This window comes from Biomphalaria glabrata, chromosome 1 (genome assembly GCF_947242115.1).
Source record: "Biomphalaria glabrata chromosome 1, xgBioGlab47.1, whole genome shotgun sequence".
NCBI classification, from domain to species: domain Eukaryota; kingdom Metazoa; phylum Mollusca; class Gastropoda; family Planorbidae; genus Biomphalaria; species Biomphalaria glabrata.
In genome coordinates, this window is record NC_074711.1 from 45,396,220 (window position 1) to 45,416,907 (window position 20,688).

At 32.8% G+C, this 20,688-nt stretch overlaps 1 protein-coding gene across 5 annotated transcripts in view; it reads left to right on the forward strand.

The window, feature by feature from the left end:
* The first annotated feature begins 2 nt into the window (after positions 1–2).
* Positions 3–20,688, forward strand: part of LOC106060611 (cullin-2-like) — a 31,179-nt gene continuing 10,493 nt past the window's right edge. The window contains exons 1-18 of one of the 5 annotated variants that reach the window (XM_056039158.1): positions 8–120; positions 848–898; positions 1,683–1,800; positions 3,991–4,094; positions 5,588–5,685; positions 7,944–8,046; positions 8,579–8,661; positions 8,872–8,968; positions 10,147–10,257; positions 10,348–10,510; positions 12,922–13,049; positions 13,819–13,914; positions 14,180–14,245; positions 14,654–14,782; positions 14,952–15,038; positions 16,958–17,104; positions 19,165–19,242; positions 19,347–19,413. In XM_056039158.1, the coding sequence (XP_055895133.1) occupies positions 118–120; positions 848–898; positions 1,683–1,800; positions 3,991–4,094; positions 5,588–5,685; positions 7,944–8,046; positions 8,579–8,661; positions 8,872–8,968; positions 10,147–10,257; positions 10,348–10,510; positions 12,922–13,049; positions 13,819–13,914; positions 14,180–14,245; positions 14,654–14,782; positions 14,952–15,038; positions 16,958–17,104; positions 19,165–19,242; positions 19,347–19,413 (1,729 nt within the window). In that variant the 5' untranslated portion in view covers positions 8–117. Of the gene's footprint in view, positions 121–264; positions 466–847; positions 899–960; positions 1,049–1,682; positions 1,801–3,990; positions 4,095–5,587; positions 5,686–7,943; positions 8,047–8,578; positions 8,662–8,871; positions 8,969–10,146; positions 10,258–10,347; positions 10,511–12,921; positions 13,050–13,818; positions 13,915–14,179; positions 14,246–14,653; positions 14,783–14,951; positions 15,039–16,957; positions 17,105–19,164; positions 19,243–19,346; positions 19,414–20,688 lie in introns of those variants that run through there. The other 4 variants (XM_056039163.1, XM_056039177.1, XM_056039185.1 and 1 more) reach the window with 4 other exon arrangements.

A 20,688-nucleotide genomic window follows, 5' to 3' on the forward strand; every position in this document is an offset into this window, starting at 1 on the left:
TTCTCGTAGTTCGTGAGAGTGCTTTATCAACATGGCGGCTTCATGAGCTGAAAAACTTTCCCAAAATGTCTAAAGTTTTCTAAGAACATTACTGGGTCTTTTGATAAATATTAAAAGATGGTTTGAAGTTTTAAATAACTGTTATTTTGCGTAAAGACAAAATCAACGTTGGTGTCAGCCCTTGTAGATCTAGTAAAGTGTAACCAACTAAAGAGCCGTGCACTGAGTCTGAGAGATTCAGAATCAGATTGACTTGATAAACTTGATTGAATCATTGATGAGTCGTCAGTCGGACTTGACTCGGAGTGAAACAATTAGAATCTACAGTTCAAACACAAACATTATAAATTATAGATTCTAACATAACAGTAACGGTAGACTAGGTAGATCTAGATCTAGTAATAGATAATAGAATCAGAACAACACTCTACAACTAGAGGTACACAGCTGTACTCATTCACTTAGGTTAGGCTTAGGACTTAGTCACTTAACTTAGTCTTAGTTAGATTAAGTTAGATCTAGTGTACTGTCACTAGCAGACTAGCTACTTTCACTGTCCTCTGTACTGTGTTCAGTTATTTTAGTCAGTCACAAGTTCAAGTTGTCAAGTGTAGAAGGCTAAGAGTTAACTAACAAAAATAAACAGTTTTCAAGTTGTCAAGTGTAGAAGACTAAGACTACTAAGACTTAAGACTAAGAGCGTCAAGGGTTAACTAACAAAAATAAACAGAGTTCTACAAGACTTTCAGATTTTTTTTGTCATTTGGATCTAGACTCTTTATCTATCTAGAGAATAGTTTTTTTTTATAGACTATCTCTGACTTTCATCATATTTACAGTTACTAAGTTAGAGTTACACAACAACTCAACTGAGCAAGTTTTAGTTCAAGATTCAAGAGTAAGAACCAAACAATAAAATACAAGATTAGATTGATTACATGATTACATGATAGTCACAATGAATTAAAGTAGAATTACAATAACTAGTGAATTAGATCTAGATAGTATTCTAGATTTAGATCATCTCTTTTCTGTATATTACTATATGGCTAGTACCATACTACAATGATTTACTCTTAGACTAGAATATATATATATATATATATAAATTGATGACATTAGGCTATTGATGTAGTCTTTCTAGATTCTATGTAATATCTTTACTAATATTGAATCAATATCACATTCTAGATCTAGATCTAATTTAAAAAGAAGGCAAATCTTGAAAAATCGATTATATATATATATATATATATACACCAAGTTATATATAAAAAAGAGTCTAGATATATAGATTCAAGTTTATTTTTTATATTATATTATATAAAATTGTTTCTTCATTTGCATAAACTGCTTGGCTTTAAACTGGGGGGTCCAGGATTCGAATCCTGGTGAAGACTGGCATTTTTAATTTGTCAGTTAAGCATATTAATAATATAAGCTTAACAAGCTATAGTAACCACAGACGTCAATTTAATCAGATCAAGATGAACAGAACATTTTAATTAATCAAATTAAAATAGGTTGACATGATTATAAATCTCCTAGACAGACTCAACATTTCTTTGTGGTCATGTGAATGATCTTATTAATAAAGTTGACTTGATTTTATCACCTTGACAAAATTTCTTTGCTGTCATGTTTTTCACTCAAAATATTTTTTGTCCCTTTTAATCTAAAAGATGTCTCTGAAACCTAGACGTGTGGATTTTGATGCAACATGGAAGTTGTTGAAAGAAACACTTGAGGGAGTTATCACGTGTGGATCTGTTCAGAGAGTCACTTGGAATGATCGGTTCTCATATCCTTTGGTTGTTTTTTTTATTTTTGTTTTACGGAGAATTTTCATCACTGGAGTCTCTGGTGTAACTGGTGTACAAAAGAAGATGTATTGATAAGCTAAATATTTTTTTTTTAAATATTTAATTTGTGTACAGTTTTCAGCACTAAGAATCCAATTTTAAACTACTTAAGTTTCTAACAGTAGGCAATATTTAGTTGACAGCATTGGCTCTTCACTATAGTGTCCTTATCGCCGTCATTGGTCTAGTTGAAAATCTCTTCAAAAAAAATCTTCTTTTCTTCCTTTTTTAAAATTCCATTGTACTGCCCACACATTTCTCTTTATCACTTTATCTGATTACTGAATAAAAATATTTTATTTTGAGCACTTAGTCTTTATTTTAAGCCTTATTTGAACATTTATTGGAAGTAGTTTCCCTTTGTTTAGTTTTGAAAACCTGTTGTTTTGTTTTTAATTTAAAAAAAACAACAACACAACTTCTTATTGTTATTTCAAAAAACAAGTAAAAGCTACAGATTATAATGGAGTTTGGAAGATCATTATGTAGAAACGTAGTGTATCTTTTGTTAAAAGGTTTAAGGCAATTCAAATTATATTTAAGTAGCTAATTTATATTTATTTTATATCAGCTAGATGGATAATATTTATGTAAAAAGAAAATCATCCCTTCAGTAATTTTTTACATTATAAATTAGTTCTTTTTAACCTGCTTAAAAAAGGAAGTTTTTTTTTTTTTTAACTAACTTTGCACAATAGATGTAGAAGTTAAGCAGAGATGCCTACATGCCAAAAGGGAAATGTGTATTCCCAGACCTGGAAATGCGTATTTTCCTAAATATCAAGAAATATACCCAGGAAAGACTAAAATTAAATCATTCAAGCACATAACATAGATGAAAGGCAGCTATCCTAAAGTTAACACAGCATAAAGTTATAAGAAATTTTGTACATAAGTCAAAATATTTACACTTTTAGTCTTTGTCTTATACTTTTCTAGACTATGTTAGAATGATAACGTTCTTGTCACTGGGCAATGATCTTATGATCATAATGCCTCTTGCATACTTCACATTCCATAATAGCGGCAACAGAACATTTAGCTGGATCAGTGACATATAGTTTTATTAAAGTAATTTTGTTTATAGGCAATTTCTTTACAAGGTATCCAGCCACTGGAAATATTTTATAACACTCAGATATTCTTCTTCCAGACCTTTTTTGCTGTTAGCAATGAAAGCTTTGGCATCCTCTACAATCACTAATAACAAACATTTTAAATATCTGTTTTTCAGGCAGATAATCCTAATTAGTCATTGAACTTGTTTCTAATATAAAAAAGCTTTGCTATTGAGTCTGCCTTAAATGCCCCTGATTTCATTCTTTGAACTTAGGCCATCATAAGTAATGGAACCTAGCTAGTCGCTAGTGACTATAACAGTAGCTACCACAGAAGATACATTCTGCAAGTTATGATCATGGAGCATCAGTTTGATTCCCTTTATCATGCTAAAAGAGTGATTAAGCACAACTAATGTTTCTACTATGAAAACCTCTGTCCTTCTCACTTTCATCTCAAAAAAAAAAAAAATCAAGTACAAATCTATTTATACCGTACCTAATTCTAGAAAGAATCTATATTTAGATTACACAATTAGATCTAGATCTCAATAGTAAATCTAGATTTACGTACATTCTATTATAGGTGCCTGACATGTCTCTGGTTCTAGATCCAGTCTTAGTCTAAATGAATTAGAGCTAATCAATCAATTAATTGCCTATTAGTTTGAAGACTTCATATAGGCTGACACATTGAAAGGAACTCAACTTTATTTAGATCAGTAAGATCTAGACCTAGTAAATATTTAAATCTTTGTGCATCAGCACTTGCGAAAAAAAAAAAGCGATACTAGATCTATCTTGTGGTAGAGATAATAGGAATAGTCCATTTCCAGGCATTGACGCACTGATCTATATATATGATTAGCAAGAACTACTTTTTATTAAATTTTTTTTCTGCTTTAGAGGGGGAAATGCGTATTTTCAGATGATAAACCGTACTCACGTATTTTTGAGTCCATTTGCGTACAAAATACGCAAGATGCATACTTGTAGGCAACTCTGAGTTAAGTGGATGCAATAAGCCAAATTTGAATGTTAAAGTAGGTTATGACCTTGACTTAAGTGTACAGATGTGTATAAGCTGTGTACAGCCCTTCCAGAGCCACATGGTGACAGTTTATATCAAAGTACTAAAGAATTCCTTGAAGAACATGTTCGATGTTTGCACCAGGTAAAAGCTGTAAATTTACTTCCAACCTCCGTTGAATATTTATTGAGAATGAAAGTGGTTACTTTTTACTAGCTCCCACAATAAGTCATATTTTATTTTATAACCTTATAAAACATTTGACACTCTAGAATACAGTGCCACAGCTTGGGGCTCAGCAGTCAAAACCAACTTACAGAAAATAGACAACGTACAAAATATAGGCCTTAGGATTATGACAGGGGCTATAAAAACAACACCCATTAGAGCCTTGGTAAAAAATTGCAGCCTTGGTCTCTTTGGAAGAAAGAAGAGAAGAAAAAAAACCTGTCCCAATTCATCAAAATAGAATCCTTTGACAGGCACCCACTCAAATTCACAAGACTGGCACCCAAAACCGACTAAAAAGAACTCATTTTGTTCAGAAATCACAGAACTTTAAAAAGAAATACCACTTAGGAAATAGAACTATTGAATCAATGAAGCAGCATAATGCTTTTCCTCCCTGGGACCAGAGTTCCCTCCCTCCTATAAGAAAGTGTATAAAAAATAACCAATCACAACCAAACAGATCTCAAGGAATTTCTAAAAAGCCATTACCCCAACAACCAATGGGTCAGAGTTTACACAGATGGATCCTCTCTAAAATCCAACACAAACGGAGGAGCTGGCATACTAATTGAATGGTTCAATGGAGAAAGACTGGAAAAGTCAATTGCAACTGGTGATCTCTTGAACAGCCATAGAGCAGAAAGCCAAGCATTGGAACTAGCAACTACCACACTAATAAACTACCCATGTACACCAACAGCCAAATTGTATTACTGACTGATGCCAAAACAGTCCTTCAAAGCCTGAAAAATATTCTGATACTTCCTACATAAAGCAACTCAGGAAAGCTCTTGTAAACCTTAACATCAACAGCAAGGAAACTGTTCTTCAATGGATTCCAGCACACATTGAATTAGAAGACAGTGAAACAGCAGACATACTGGCCAAAGATGGAAGAATGAACAAACAAATGAAAATCCCTCTTTACCCAGAAGAAATGATAAAAATTTTATAGTGTAGAATAAATGAGAATTGGACCAGCTCACATCCCAATTACAAGAAAAAGGACACCTATTATAAGCTATCTCGACATGACCAACGCATAATTTTTCGACTCAGAACCGGACACAACAGAATGAGACAACATATATTCTCAAAGCTTAAAGTCGGGACGAGCGAAACCTGCCCAGAAAATGCTGATCATGTTCTTTAAAGCTGCATACTATATCAAGAGGCCCGAACAAGACTCTGGTCCCAAAACCCTCCTATTGAACAAAAACTATACGGAGAACTGCCTGATCTGGAAACCACTCAAATATAGGATTACTGATCTGAACTCTCTGACATATAAAATGAGAACGAGGAAGAAGAAGAAGAATTTGACCTAGGATGAAATACGTATTTCATTACAATTTTTAGAGTTCAAGCTTTATTAAAAAAATGTTTAAGTAATTTTTTTTTTTAAGGAAATCATTTCTGCTGGTGAAGAGCACATGCTTGAAATGTATCACAAACATTGGGAACGTTTTAACACAGGTGCTGGATATTTGAACCAGTTATACGGGTAAGATCACCCCCCCCCCCCTTTTTTTTAATATCAAAAAAGTTTTCTACAGTTATTATAATGAGATGAAAATCTGCTACCAATTAATAAATTGTCTTAATGAATGGTCATAACTTTTTTTTTTATCTGTATCTAATGATTTGATAGACAATAATCCAAAAATTACATATTAATCATCAAAATGCATAGCACAGACTTTTGAAAAAAATATTTCTTGGTCAGAAAAAGAGGCCAAAGAGAATAGGTTGTGAGCAAACTTTTGAGTCCAAGAGTTTAAAGTAGCGTTCCTCTAGAACAAAAAATTATATTTATATTTTATGTTTGGATGTAAAGTAGCGTTCCTCTAGAACAAAAAGATATTTATATTTTATGTTTGGATGTAAAGTAGCATTCCTCTTGAACAAAAAGATATTTATATTTTATGTTTGGATGTAAAGTAGCATTCCTCTAGAACAAAAAGATATTTATATTTTATGTTTGGATGTAAAGTAGCGTTCCTCTAGAACAAAAAGATATTTATATTTTATGTTTGGATGTAAAGTAGCGTTCCTCTAGAACAAAAAGATATTTATATTTTATGTTTGGATGTAAAGTAGCGTTCCTCTTGAACAAAAAGATATTTATATTTTATGTTTGGATGTAAAGTAGCGTTCCTCTAGAACAAAAAGATATTTATATTTTATGTTTGGATGTAAAGTAGCGTTCCTCTAGAACAAAAAGATATTTATATTTTATGTTTGGATGTAAAGTAGCGTTCCTCTAGAACAAAAAGATATTTATATTTTATATTTGGATGTAAAGTAGCGTTCCTCTAGAACAAAAAGATATTTATATTTTATGTTTGGATGTAAAGTAGCGTTCCTCTAGAACAAAAAGATATTTATATTTTATGTTTGGATGTAAAGTAGCATTCCTCTAGAACAAAAAGATATTTATATTTTATGTTTGGATGTAAAGTAGCATTCCTCTAGAACAGCGGTTCTCAACCTTTCATGCTCATCGACCTCTTTTTACAATCCCCCACTCTTCCGCAACCCCCCCCCCCCCACACACACACACACACACATATTCAGCAATAGAAGAATAGACAAAAACTATCCATATTTTCGATGGTCTTAGGCGACCCCTGGCAAATCGTCAATCGACCCTCAAGGGGGTTGCGTCCCGCAGGTTGAGAACCCCTGCTCTAGAACAAAAAGATATTTATATTTTACATTTGGATGTAAAGTAGTGTTCCTCTAGAACAAAAAGATATTCTATTTCACAGCAGGATACTACTAAATCATGTTTCCTTTTTACAATGCTGATATTAACTTGCTCTGTACTTTTCTTGTATGTTTCATTTCTTTTTTTATTTTTACAGTCATTTTTCGACCACCTTTACTCATCTAATTTTCACCAAATTTTACATACATGGTTATGCTCGATGAAAACACATTAACCAATAAAAAAATCAACCAATTAAGTAATCATTTAGTTTTTATTAATTTATTTTGTTTTCACATAGAATATTTGGAAAAAATGTACTAAGCTAAGGAGAAATAAACCTTGTGTAGAGAATTAAGCACAAAGAATTGAAGGATAATTTGAGTAAAAAAAATAATTAAATCCTAATGTAAAGATTATATCAAAGAATGTATGTTAATTAAAGATAATATCAAAGACTGTATGTTAATTAAAGATTATATCAAAGACTGTATGTTAATTAAAGATTATATCAAAGACTGTATGTTAATTTAGGATTATATAAAAGGCTGTATGTATATTAATCAATTATAAAGAACACTTTGTTATGGATTTGTTAATTGGCATGGTTAGATTTGCCATTTTAACTAAAGATTTATTTTCCTTCTACAGAAATACAGTGACATATATTTACTTATCCCAACTGTTGGATACCCTTGTTGGTATCAAACAAAATAATTACCAGTAATAAATTGACTAATTGGTTAATTTTTATTTTTTTATCTATGTTTTGTTAGGTACCGTACAGTAGATAATTGTGTAAAGTTTCAACTTGATCCAAGAATGGGTGTGGGAGAAATAACATGTTAAAAATCTTTACCAGACAGACAGAGTTGATATCAATATGACCTTTAAATTAAAACACATTAAAAAGTAAAAAATAGTTATTTTTAAAAAAAGCATTAGGTGTGAATTTCACTTTAACTAAACACACCAAACACTTTTTTTTTAATTATTATTTTCTACCTTTTAGTGTGTTTTTTTTTTTTTTCAATTTGTTACTTTTTTTTCAGCTACCTCAACAATACTTACATTAAGAAGCAGAAATATTCGGATGCAGATATGAACTATGGTGTATTCCCAGTGGATGCTGATTGTTTGCTTGAGATTGGCGAGGTAAACTTCTCTGACAGATTTAATCTCATAGTTTCTTTTTGATAGCATCACTTACATGCATTGCTTTGGTCATCAACGCTTACTTAAAACTAATAAAATAAAAAAAATTTACAAAGTTTTTGTTATGTTTAATATTTTGCTTAAATGGTTTTCTATTCTTTCATGCTTATAGCATATTATGGTCCAATCTCTTTTGTGGACCTGTGGGGGAAGGAAGTATCTGGAAAAGGTTTTCCATGCTGCCTTTAGGCACTAAGTAAACCTTCATCTCAAGTCAGGTGTAGAACTCTAGCTCCTTGATAGGTAGCCAAGTAGTTTAAACCTCTCAGTCACACGTCCCGCAAATAACATGTTACTTCATAGATCTCCACTGCATTACTTCACTAATTTTCACTGCATTTTCTTACTTTACTGATTCCCACTGCATTCTGTTAGTTCTCTGATTTCCTCAGCAATCTGAGTACTTTTATTGAACTTGTTATTATTTATCTGCCACTCCTTGCATTAGTTCTGCATTCTTTTTCACTTGCAGCTTGCTAAAGACATCTGGAAAAATGTGATGATAGATCCTGTCAAACATAAACTGGTGGTGCTCCTCTTACAAGAGATTGCCAAGTAAGTGACAACCATTTAGCTGGTCTAACATTTGACTGCTCTGTCTTATAAAAATGACCCATTCTTTTTTTTTTTTTCACATTTGTTAATCAAGTTGTTAGCATTTTCAGCTATTTTTTGTTTACTATCTCTACTTAAGCAATGTATATATGATCAAGGTAAACCATTTGCTACATCACATTTTTCTTTTGGTTTTGTTGTTCACTTAAGGGACAGAACTGGTTATGATGTCAATCAGACAGTAGTTCACAGTGTTGTGACATCATTTGTAGATGTGGCTGAATATAAGAAAAAATCTCCTTTAGAGGTGAGAAGAATGTTTATTTTCTTTCTGTGCAATGTCAAGTGAATTAAATAATTCTCTTAAAAGTACACACACACAAATAAACAGACACTCAGTACCCTGATATCACTTAGGCAAGGTGTGTGTTATTGATTGTTTGTGAAGCTTTACTTTGTTTAAACTAAACTCATTCCACTTGCGCTGTGTCCAAAGCATCTTGAAATTCACATGGCAAGAGAGAGTATTTAATTTTGAGATCCTTGGGCAAACAGGCCTCCCAGCATCTTTGCAGTCCTCAGACAGTGCCACTTGCAAGCTGGCTTGGACATATTCGAAGGATGGAAGACAATCGCATCCCAAAAATTATTATTTACGGGCAACTCACCCCTGGCTCAAGAAAAACTGGTCGTCCCCACCTCCGTTACGTGAATGTAATAAAACGGACCTAAAAACAGAAAACATTGATACTGGCCATTGGGAAGACAAGGCCTAGACCGCACTAGTTGGAGAGAGACAATGATCAAGAAAGCTATGGATAGTGAAAAAACATGGGCCTCAGCTCTGGAAGAAAAGTGTGCTATACGAAAAATGGCTGGCTCCTCTACCACCAAAGCAAAATCCACCTTAACTTGCAATATATATGGATGGGAGTGTCTCATGAAAAAGTGTTTGAGATGAACCATAGGCCAACACTTTGTCTAATATGTGAGCTGAAAGGTGGACCTCAAAGCTCATTTATCAGCTTTCTACTTTAACTGGCTTAGAAGAGAGCACTTACAAAAGAAACATTGGAGATTTATAAAGGTTGGGGAATACACATTAATATGTATTCTTAAAAACTTCTAGAAGAGTTACATTATTCACTGTTTATATTATCAGATATCTTAAATAAGATTTTGTGGGTGGGTGTTTGTCTTAAAATTTTCACGTAATGACTTAGAAATAAAAACATAAAGTGAATTTTTTTTTACTTTAATTTTAGTGGCAGTGAGTTGGTAAACAAAATTAGAAGACATAGTTTTTAGCTTACAAATCAAAGTGTTAAAGAAATCCAAAGTAAATTACTTTATAAATATTCTTTTTGAAATATACAAATTAGTGGTAATAACTTCAATGTTCAATTATAATTGTATGTCCATTGATTTTAAAGTGTGTCAAAAATTTTATTATTTTTATACTAATACTTTTTTTTTTGTCTTTAGTTATATCAAGAAATATTTGAAAATCAGTTTCTGAAGGAGACTGGAGAATTTTATCGTCACGAAGCTGCCAGACTGAAGGCAGATTGTACATGTTCAGAATATTTAGAAAAGGTAAGACAAATAGATATGTTTATGTTCAACTTATCATTTATTGATCCATTAAAACATTGAGACTAAACTCTCCTATCTGACTGTCACCAGGTTATTCAAAGGCTAGATAATGAAAATTTTCGGAGTAGGAAATTTCTTCATAGCACTTCTTATGCAAAAGTAACGCATGAGGTACAGACACGAATGGTTGCAGACATCATAGATTTTCTGCATGGAGAATGTAAGGACATGGTGGAGCAGGAGAAAAGAAAAGGTGCGTGGTGTGTGTTGGCTTCACTCTTCAAGAATTATTCCTGTCTTGTTGAAGCCTTGGTGTCATCAAGCTTTAACCATTTTCTTCATTTATTTGTTGCTTGCACTTACATATAACTATTGTTCTTTGAAAGAAACATGTTCATAGATTTTTAGATTTAAATCAAAAAGTCACATTTCATAGATTTATAGATTTAAATAAAAAAGTCACATATTCATATTTTTGTTTCTGTTTTACATGAAGCTCATTGTGATTAACTCAATGAGTGCGGAGCGTCTATCCCATAGACGGTCTGTCTACCCCTAAACGCACGGAACGTCTATCCCATAGACGTTCTTACCCTACCTTTGTTTCGTTGCATTTTTAAATTGAAATTTTTAACTAACAACAGTGGAACTATTTTTACTTTATAAAAGAGTTCTTCATCCTTTGTTTACATAGAAATAAGAAGCTTTTGGCTTTATTTAGACATTTATTTATTACTTTTTTTACAATGTAAAAAAACGTCGCCATGACTACGCTAGTCCAAGACACACCCACAATGTTGACTACTGAAGAAACTTTATAATTATTCTAAAATTTATCACAAATAAATAGTAATAATGAAGAATTTGATCTAGATATATAGATTAGATCCAGGTAGGTCTAAATTTAGCGTGTTTATATCTATATTATTAGTATTTAGATCTAAATCTATTATTGTCAGTAGGCTAGGTGTAGTCTGTAGTCCACTGTAGATCGAGATTGACTAGATCTAAGCTTTTATCTCTAGACTTGGACTCTAGATCTAGAGATTTCTCTAGATCTAAGCTTATGGTAAATAAAAAGAAAGGAAATGGTAGATCTACATCAAATAATCATCCACTGTGGGCATTTTTTCCCCATTTTCTTTATTTTTTTTTAGTATTGTTTATCTATAAAAATCTACAACATCATGCTATGCTTGTCCAAGACACACCCACAATGTTTACTACTGAAGAAGCTTTATTATTGTTTTATTTATACTTCTATGAATTGTAATAATGAAGATCTTGATCAAGATTTAGCATAGGATGAAGCAGACTTGGACATTATTAGCATTTAGATTTAGATCTAGTATTGCCTTATATGCTTAGGCCTTAGCCTTAGACTAGGGCTAGGTCTTGAATGTAGATCAAGGTTGACTAGATTTCACTAGATCTATGCTTTTATCTTTACACCTTTGTAGATTCCTATAGATCTAAGCCTAAGATAAATGAAAACAACAGAAATGGCAGATCTAAATCCAATATTCATCCACCATGCTGGGCCTTTTCTTGGTATATTTTCTAGCTATTTTTTGTAGCATTGTTTTTTGGTAAAAATCATCACCATCAATATACTGGTTCAAGTTGCACTCCAAAAGGTTTACTACTAAATAAAAGTAAAATATAAAACTATTCTAGATCCTTAATTTATCACAAAGGAACAGTAATAATGATCTATTAGATGTCTAAATCTTAGGTAAAATGAATTAGGATTTTTATTGTCCTTCATCTAAGAGATTTAGGCTTTGATCTCTCGCTAGCCTATGTCTTGCACTGGTCTAGTATTAGAATGAAAGATGTTCTAGGCAAATAAAAAGAAGACAAATCTGGATCTATATCCCATTGATTCAAATGTACATAATATTTGAGTGCATTTGGTTGATAGATTTAGTACTGGTATCTATTGTTATTGGTAGTAATGATCTCGAAAAGCACAATAATTTTCACTTTTTTTCTGACTAAAAAACCAAGTAAAAATAATAATATAATCAATGATTCATCTTCTTTTATTGACTGTTTTATCACATTTCTTTTTGAAAATGTTGTAAATAGTCTAAATATGCTGTTTCAACAGTAATACAAAGAACAAAATCTAAATTTAGGTCTCAAAAGTTCCAAAGTTGGCATCCATTTTTTTTTCTGAGTGTCATATTATTTAGATTATAATTTGTATCTTATATTTAACTAGAAAGATGTTTACATTTTCACATTCTCCATTCATTTACCTTTACTTTGATACCAAATATGTTACTATAGCATCATTGGTACTTAAACAATAAATTTTTGTTTTAGCCATGTTTGGAACATTTTCTTGTTTTAAAAAAAAAGTAGCATTTTTTTTAAAAAGAAACACCGCAGTCAATGAGTTAAAGCTATCTTAAAAGTTAAAATCTTATTAGAACAAATATGTTAACCATAATTTTATAGCAAAAATCACATTTTACACAGAACTAATACTTTCTAGGTATGAAAATGAATTTAAGGGAAAATGTAGTCAAAATGTAGAAAGTACAGCCACATTTAAGGAGTTAAGTAATTTCTAGTCTTTAATTACTTTAATTCAATTAGATAAGCATTTTAAAAAGTCTGCCTCTAGTTGCCTAAACTTATTTTTGTTTATTTTAGATTTAACCAACTTGTACATACTGTTAAAGCCAATTCATAAAGGTCTGGAAGTTTTGGTGAAGGAAGTAGAAAGTCATATCAAACAACAAGGGATCCAGTCAGTTGTTAGTCTTAAGAATGACCCCACAGTAAGTTGGTCTTGAATCTTTTAATACTTTGGATTTTAATTATTGGTTGTTTTTTAATACATAATGTTATTTCATTGACTTACACAAATTTTAAATTGTGATGTCTGACAAAGAAATAAATTAAACATAAATTAGACAATAATAAGAAAATATTTTTTTTTTGTTTAAAATAAATGTTTGTAGATTTTTTCTAAATAAATTGGAAATAATATAAATTTGATTCAGTGTTTATCAATGAGACCTCCTAGCTTTTACATACTACATAACTATGTGATTCTATGCTCATGTGTACTCACACAAACAAACTTTGATCTTGTTGGAGCTGAGAATGACTTTCCCTTAGGGCTCTTTAATAACATCATCAGTTGTTTTTTTTTAAGTTTGTCTATAAATAGTTAAGACCTATTACTTATTAATTACCTATTTTTCTATTTAAAAAATATTCATTTTTAATTTTAAAACTAAAAGACCTGCAACATATTCTAAACATTTTTAGGAATAGGTCTTGCCATAACACACAATACGTAGTATTAAAATGAATATTTTGCCTTGTTTTAAAATTGGTTTATATGTATAGGCATAAATATCCATACCATGGTAGACAGTTTTAAAAACAAAAGAGTGAGCTTTAAAAACACTAATTGAAGGAGATGATATTTGTTTCAAAAGCACTTTTATTTTTTTAGTTCCCTTCTGGAGCAGCTCAACATTTTTGTGTTCAAAATAGTTTGTAGCTTTTTTTAAAATTGTTTCAAATAATTTTCCACAGTTTGTGGAAGCAATGTTAAAAGTCTACCATAAATTCAAAGAATTGATTGCTGATGTCTTTAATAATGATCAGGCTTTCACTGGAGCTTTAGATAAAGTAAGTCTGTTTAGGTTTGCCCCAACCATATTGACAACTGAAATTTTTTTAATTAGCTATAGTCCTAGAAAATGTGTCTGTCATACTACTCACACATGTATACATAGAGCTATATAATTAATTATAGTTCAAGGCTTAAGTTAGTTTCTACATGACTTCCATAAGTTTCAATTTCCAATTGTTAAGTTCAGCTGTTTAAACTATATTTTTTTAACAATGAAAGAATCACTGTTAATTTGATAGCTATGTATTTTTAATTGTCTAGGCTTGTTCTGCTGTAATAAATCATAAACCTCAGAATTCAAGGCAACCTAACAGATCTCCAGAACTGGTAAATATACATTGTTTCACCAATTTCAGTATGTCTAATTATTATGTTGTGTCTTCTAGAAGTCAACATACATCATTGTCTGTCTGCATGTTGAACTAACATTAGTGTGATTACTAATTACTTGTCAACCAACATCAATGTCTGTCTGCATGTTGAACTAACATTAGTGTGATTACTTGTCAACCAACATCAATGTCTGTCTGCATGTTGAACTAACATTAATGTGATTACTTATTACTTGTCAACCAACATCAATGTCTGTCTGCATGTTGAACTAACATTAATGTGATTACTTATTACTTGTCAACCAACATCAATGTCTGTCTGCATGTTGGACTTCCATTAATGTGATGACTTTGTTTTAGTTTTTGTTGAACACATTCTAATGCCTATCTCCATGTTGTCCAGCTGGCCAAATATTGCGACAGTTTGCTCAAGAAAAGTACCAAGGGTGTTGGGGATGTGGAGCTGGATGAGAAGTTGTCTGGTAGCATCATTATATTTAAATACCTGGATGATAAAGATGTCTTTCAAAGAGTGAGTTGGCTTCTTGTCTCTTTAGAGTTCAATGAATCATTGAAGTTATGGAGCTGATCCTTGCACTGTTTTCTTAAACACATAATTGAAAACATTTGAATTGTCTTAATTAGATTTACTATTTGATACTTTTTTGAATTGATAGTTTGCTTTATTTTTTACTTACTAGTTTTATTCACGCATGCTGGCCAAACGTCTAATTTACAGTCAGTCTGCTAGCATGGATGCTGAAGAAAGTATGATCACCAGACTCAAGGTATTTCCTAGTTTTCTAATGATGTCAAAGCAATATGCGAATGAACTGTGTCTTATGGAGTTTATATTAATCAATGTATGGTCTTCCTATAAGCTGTGTCTTGGTTAGACTTTTTGTACTCATATGTCTTGGTTATACTTCCTGTACTCTAATACTTGGTTAGACTTCCCGTACTCTGTGTCTTGGTTAGATTTCTTGTACTCATATGTCTTGGTTAGACTTCTTGTACTCATATGTCTTGGTTAGACTTCCTGTACTCTGTGTCTTGGTTAGACTTCCTGTACTCTGTGTCATGGTTAGACTTCTTGTACTCATATGTCTTGGTTAGACTTCCTGTACTCTGTGTTTTGGTTAGACTTCTTGTACTCTGTGTCTTGGTTAGACTTCCTGTACTCTGTGTCTTGGTTAGACTTCTTGTACTCTGTGTCTTGGTTAGACTTCTTGTACTCTGTGTCTTGGTTAGACTTCCTGTACTCTGTGTCTTGGTTAGACTTCTTGTACTCTGTGTCTTGGTTAGACTTCTTGTACTCATATGTCTTGGTTAGACTTCTTGTACTCTGTGTCTTGGTTAGACTTCCTGTACTCTGTGTCTTGGCTAGACTTCTTGTACTCTTATGTCTTGGTTAGACTTCTTGTACTCTGTGTCTTGGTTAGACTTCCTGTACTCTTTGTCTTGGTTAGACTTCCTGTACTCTGTGTCTTGGTTAGACTTCTTGTACTCTGTGTCTTGGTTAGACTTCTTGTACTCATATGTCTTGGTTAGACTTCTTGTACTCTGTGTCTTGGTTAGACTTCCTGTACTCTGTGTCTTGGCTAGACTTCTTGTACTCTTATGTCTTGGTTAGACTTCTTGTACTCTGTGTCTTGGTTAGACTTCCTGTACTCTTTGTCTTGGTTAGACTTCCTGTACTCTGTGTTTTGGTTAGACTTCTTGTACTCTGTGTCTTGGTTAGACTTCTTGTACTCTGTGTCTTGGTTAGACTTCTTGTACTCTGTGTCTTGGTTAGACTTCTTGTACTCTGTGTCTTGGTTAGACTTCTTGTACTCTGTGTCTTGGTTAGACTTCTTGTACTCATATGTCTTGGTTAGACTTCTTGTACTCTGTGTCTTGGTTAGACTTCTTGTACTCTGTGTCTTGGTTAGACTTCCTGTACTCTGTGTTTTGGTTAGACTTCTTGTACTCTGTGTCTTGGTTAGACTTCCTGTACTCTGTGTCTTGGTTAGACTTCTTGTACTCTGTGTTTTGGTTAGACTTCTTGTACTCTGTGTCTTGGTTAGACTTCCTGTACTCTAAGTCTTGGTTAGACTTCTTGTACTCTGTGTCTTGGTTAGACTTCCTGTACTCTGTGTCATGGTTAGACTTCTTGTACTCATATGTCTTGGTTAGACTTCCTGTACTCTGTGTTTTGGTTAGACTTCTTGTACTCTGTGTCTTGGTTAGACTTCTTGTACTCTGTGTCTTGGTTAGACTTCCTGTACTCTGTGTTTTGGCTAGACTTCTTGTACTCTTATGTCTTGGTTAGACTTCTTGTACTCTGTGTCTTGGTTAGACTTCCTGTACTCTGTGTCTTGGTTAGACTTCTTGTACTCTGTGTCTTGGTTAGACTTCTTGTACTCTGTGTCTTGGTTAGACTTCTTGTACTCATATGTCTTGGTTAGACTTCTTGTACTCTGTGTCTTGGTTAGACTTCTTGTACTCTGTGTCTTGGTTAGACTTCCTGTACTCTGTGTCTTGGTTAGACTTCTTGTACTCTGTGTCTTGGTTAGACTTCCTGTACTGTTAATGACTTGGTTATTTATTTATATTCCTGAGATCTTTCACTCTAATTACATTTACTCTCATATCTTTTCAACTAGTTTACAACAAAAATTAAACCCAGCTGACCTCATCTCTCTAGTTGTCATTGTCTTTGTTTCAGCAAGCTTGTGGCTATGAGTTCACTAACAAGTTACACAGAATGTTCACAGATGTTAGTGTTAGTAGTGATCATGTGGTCAACTTTTATGCTTTCTTGAATGAACGAAATGCAGCATTAGGAGTCAACTTCAACATCTTAGTATTTCAGGTCAGTCAAATGTTTTTTTTTTTCTATTTGCACAGGAAATAAAAGCGTCAATATTATTAGAGTAAACTGGTGTAGGATATAGACCCATAATGCAAGCTGTCAGCATTTCGTGTCTCCCCTAATTGCATGACCTAGTGCTTCTATTTAAACACATTTCGTGTCTCCCCTAATTGCATGACCTAGTGCTTCTATTTAAACACATTTCGTGTCTCCCCTAATTGCATGACCTAGTACTTCTATTTAAACACATTTCGTGTCTCCCCTAATTGCATGACCTAGTGCTTCTATTTAAACACATTTTGTGTCTCCCCTAATTGCATGACCTAGTGCTTCTATTTAAACACATTTCGTGTCTCCCCTAATTGCATGACCTAGTGCTTCTATTTAAACACATTTCGTGTCTCCCCTAATTGCATGACCTAGTGCTTCTATTTAAACACATTTTGTGTCTCCCCTAATTGCATGACCTAGTGCTTCTATTTCAACACATTTCGTGTCTCCCCTAATTGCATGACCTAGTGCTTCTATTTCAACACATTTCGTGTCTCCCCTAATTGCATGACCCAGTGCTTCTATTGAAACACATTTTGTGTCTCCCCTAATTGCATGACCTAGTGCTTCTATTGAAACACATTTCGTGTCTCCCCTAATTGCATGACCTAGTGCTTCTATTTCAACACATTTCGTGTCTCCCCTAATTGCATGACCTAGTGCTTCTATTGAAACACATTTCATGTCTCCCCTAATTGCATGACCTAGTGCTTCTATTGAAACACATTTTGTGTCTCCCCTAATTGCATGACCTAGTGCTTCTATTGAAACACATTTTGTGTCTCCCCTAATTGCATGACCTAGTGCTTCTATTTAAACACATTGAAGAAACTCCCAGCGTTTTCTCTGGGAAGACAACATAAAACAGTGGCCATTGAAACAGGTTCTATCCAAGGCAAAAGACAGAGAAAATGGAGAAAGACTGTCAACAAATGTTGTGTGGTACCCCAACTGTCCAACAGACAGTGTAGAAGATTTCTTCTTGAGTTGAACACTTTCCAACTCACTTCAATGAACAAGTAATCCAGTAATGAACAAGTAATCCAGTAATGAACATGTTCACATGTACGAATAGAAAAATAACTTGAAAAAATGTATTATTATTATTATTATATCTGTAAAGCACAGTGATGATACAGGATATTAATAACAATCCATCCCAGAATAATGACCCTAGTTAAGTTTTTTTTTTCCTTATATTGTCTCATACAAAGACTTATCTGGATTGTTTACATAATTATTATCTTTCTCTAAAAGTATTTCTAAAGTATGTGTGTTTACATCTATTCAAGGTCTTTTACAAATCTGGTCTGACATAAAGTTGTTTTTTCTGACACTATAACCTGGTCTCTTCTGGCTTGGCCAATGACACTAGCATCTACTCAAGACATAGCTTCCCTAACATTAAATTATAGTATACCAACATATAATAATAATAATGTATTGTCCTCAAGTTCGACAAAGCATGATAGAATTTTACATGTCCAGAAGAGAGACCTAACTGTAGACTAGATATTTTCCCAGATGGAGCTGTTTTCTGCTGAACAATTACTTTCTTCACAGTTATTACAATTGCACTTTTGATCATGATATATGCAAATTAGATTCTTTATTCCCAATAATGATTATAATAGGTAACAATCAATGTTGATTTCATGATGAATTATTAAACTTTCATATCAAAATAGAAAACGTTTGAGTCCAGTTGTAAAATGTATTGTGTCATTTAGTGCAAATAGACTTACAATTGTTTGCTATGATCATTCATTTGTTTCCAGAATTGTTAATTGTAACTGAGGTAGAGATATATGGGGCAGGCATTTAGATGTATTTTATAACCTTCCATTCTGAAATGTTTGCCCCACCCACTTTGTGTTAATAGTTGTTTATCTTTTCATCCCTCTTTAGTTTCAAATTCATTATAGAACTCTTGTGATTGTGAAGGATCATTTGAAAATGGTACAGTTTGATTGCTATATTAATCATATGTAAACATTTTGTTCTGTTAGGCAGGAGCCTGGCCAATTACACAGCAAAATAATATTTCTTTTCACATACCACAACAGCTAGAAAAAAGTGTTCGATTGGTAAGTTTGATATTTGCTTAATAACAAACTTGCAGTTACAACAGTATTAGATCTAGTTTCATTTCAAACATATTTATTGTGATGTAATTATTTTTTTTTCCCAGTTTGAAGAGTTTTACAATAAAAAATTTAATGGAAGGAAGTTGACATGGATGCAGGCATTGAGTAATGGTGAGTTGGTGGAATCAAAGAATGGATTCCTTATCAAGGGAACAATCTGTTCATCTATTAGAATAGCTATACTAAACATGGGGTTTGAGTATTTTTTCAGACCAGTTTGGGATTTTAGTAATATGTTGGACAGTGTTTCTTAATAAGAAATTGTCTTAGTTGTTTAGTGGAAAACAAAAATGAAGAAAAACATATTGACTTTTATTATCATCTGACCCTTCACTATTGTCGTAGGGGTGCTGTGACACTGAGTAACCAAATCTCTCCAATTTTCCTGGTCAGCAGCTATTTTTAGTAGAATATCAAGAGAAACTGTCTCCTATTCTTTTCGACTGTCTTAGACTTGCTGATCTTCGTCTATACTTCCATATAACCACAGGTGACATACATGCACTACGCAAAATAGCAGGGTTTCTGTCCTGGGCTTTTGAAAGAGAGGCTATGAATCTCTCAAGCCCTCACTGAAATGGAGTTTGATGTTGATGACCAGTGATACTGTGGTTCCAATAGTTTGTTTATGTTTATTTTGCCATGATAACGGCCTGCTTTACAACACTCCCAGTCACCCCCAACACCATTATTTTCTGTTTCTCAAATTTAATAAGACCCGCTTTTGTTTCTTTCATCCTTCAAATGGTTTGCAACCCTCTAATATAGAGTACGCCCAAACACTTGTTAGGCCTATCAGTTGTAGCTCCCTCCCTCGCACAAGTTTTTAAATGAAGAGCCATTATTACAGTGACATCGCCTTTTTTTTTTTTTTTTTTTTTGCATCTTCCAATAGAATACCCTCATTCCCATTAACAAACTTTGGGGGCCGCTCAATTTTTTTTTTTTTTTTGCAATTTAGCTTACTCTTTACACATAACTTTTGTATTTTGTCATTCATAGATCTAGACTTAACATCAAATTGCTATGTAGAGACACACATTATATAGAGATAATTCATCTTCTCAAGCCATATTATACCCTCCCTCAAAAACAAAACACACTCGTCTTAATAGGCCCTTACAGTTTACTTGATATATGTCCTTTATAATGTAAGCACCAACAGTCAACTTTATATGTCCTCTTTCATAATGTAAGCACCAACAGTCAACTTTATATGTCCTCTTTCATAATGTAAGCACCAACAGTCAACTTTATATGTCCTTAATAATGTAAGCACCAACAGTCAACTTTATATGTCCTCTTTCATAATGTAAGCACCAACAGTCAACTTTATATGTCCTCTTTCATAGTGTAATCACCAACCATCAACTTTATAAATGTCCT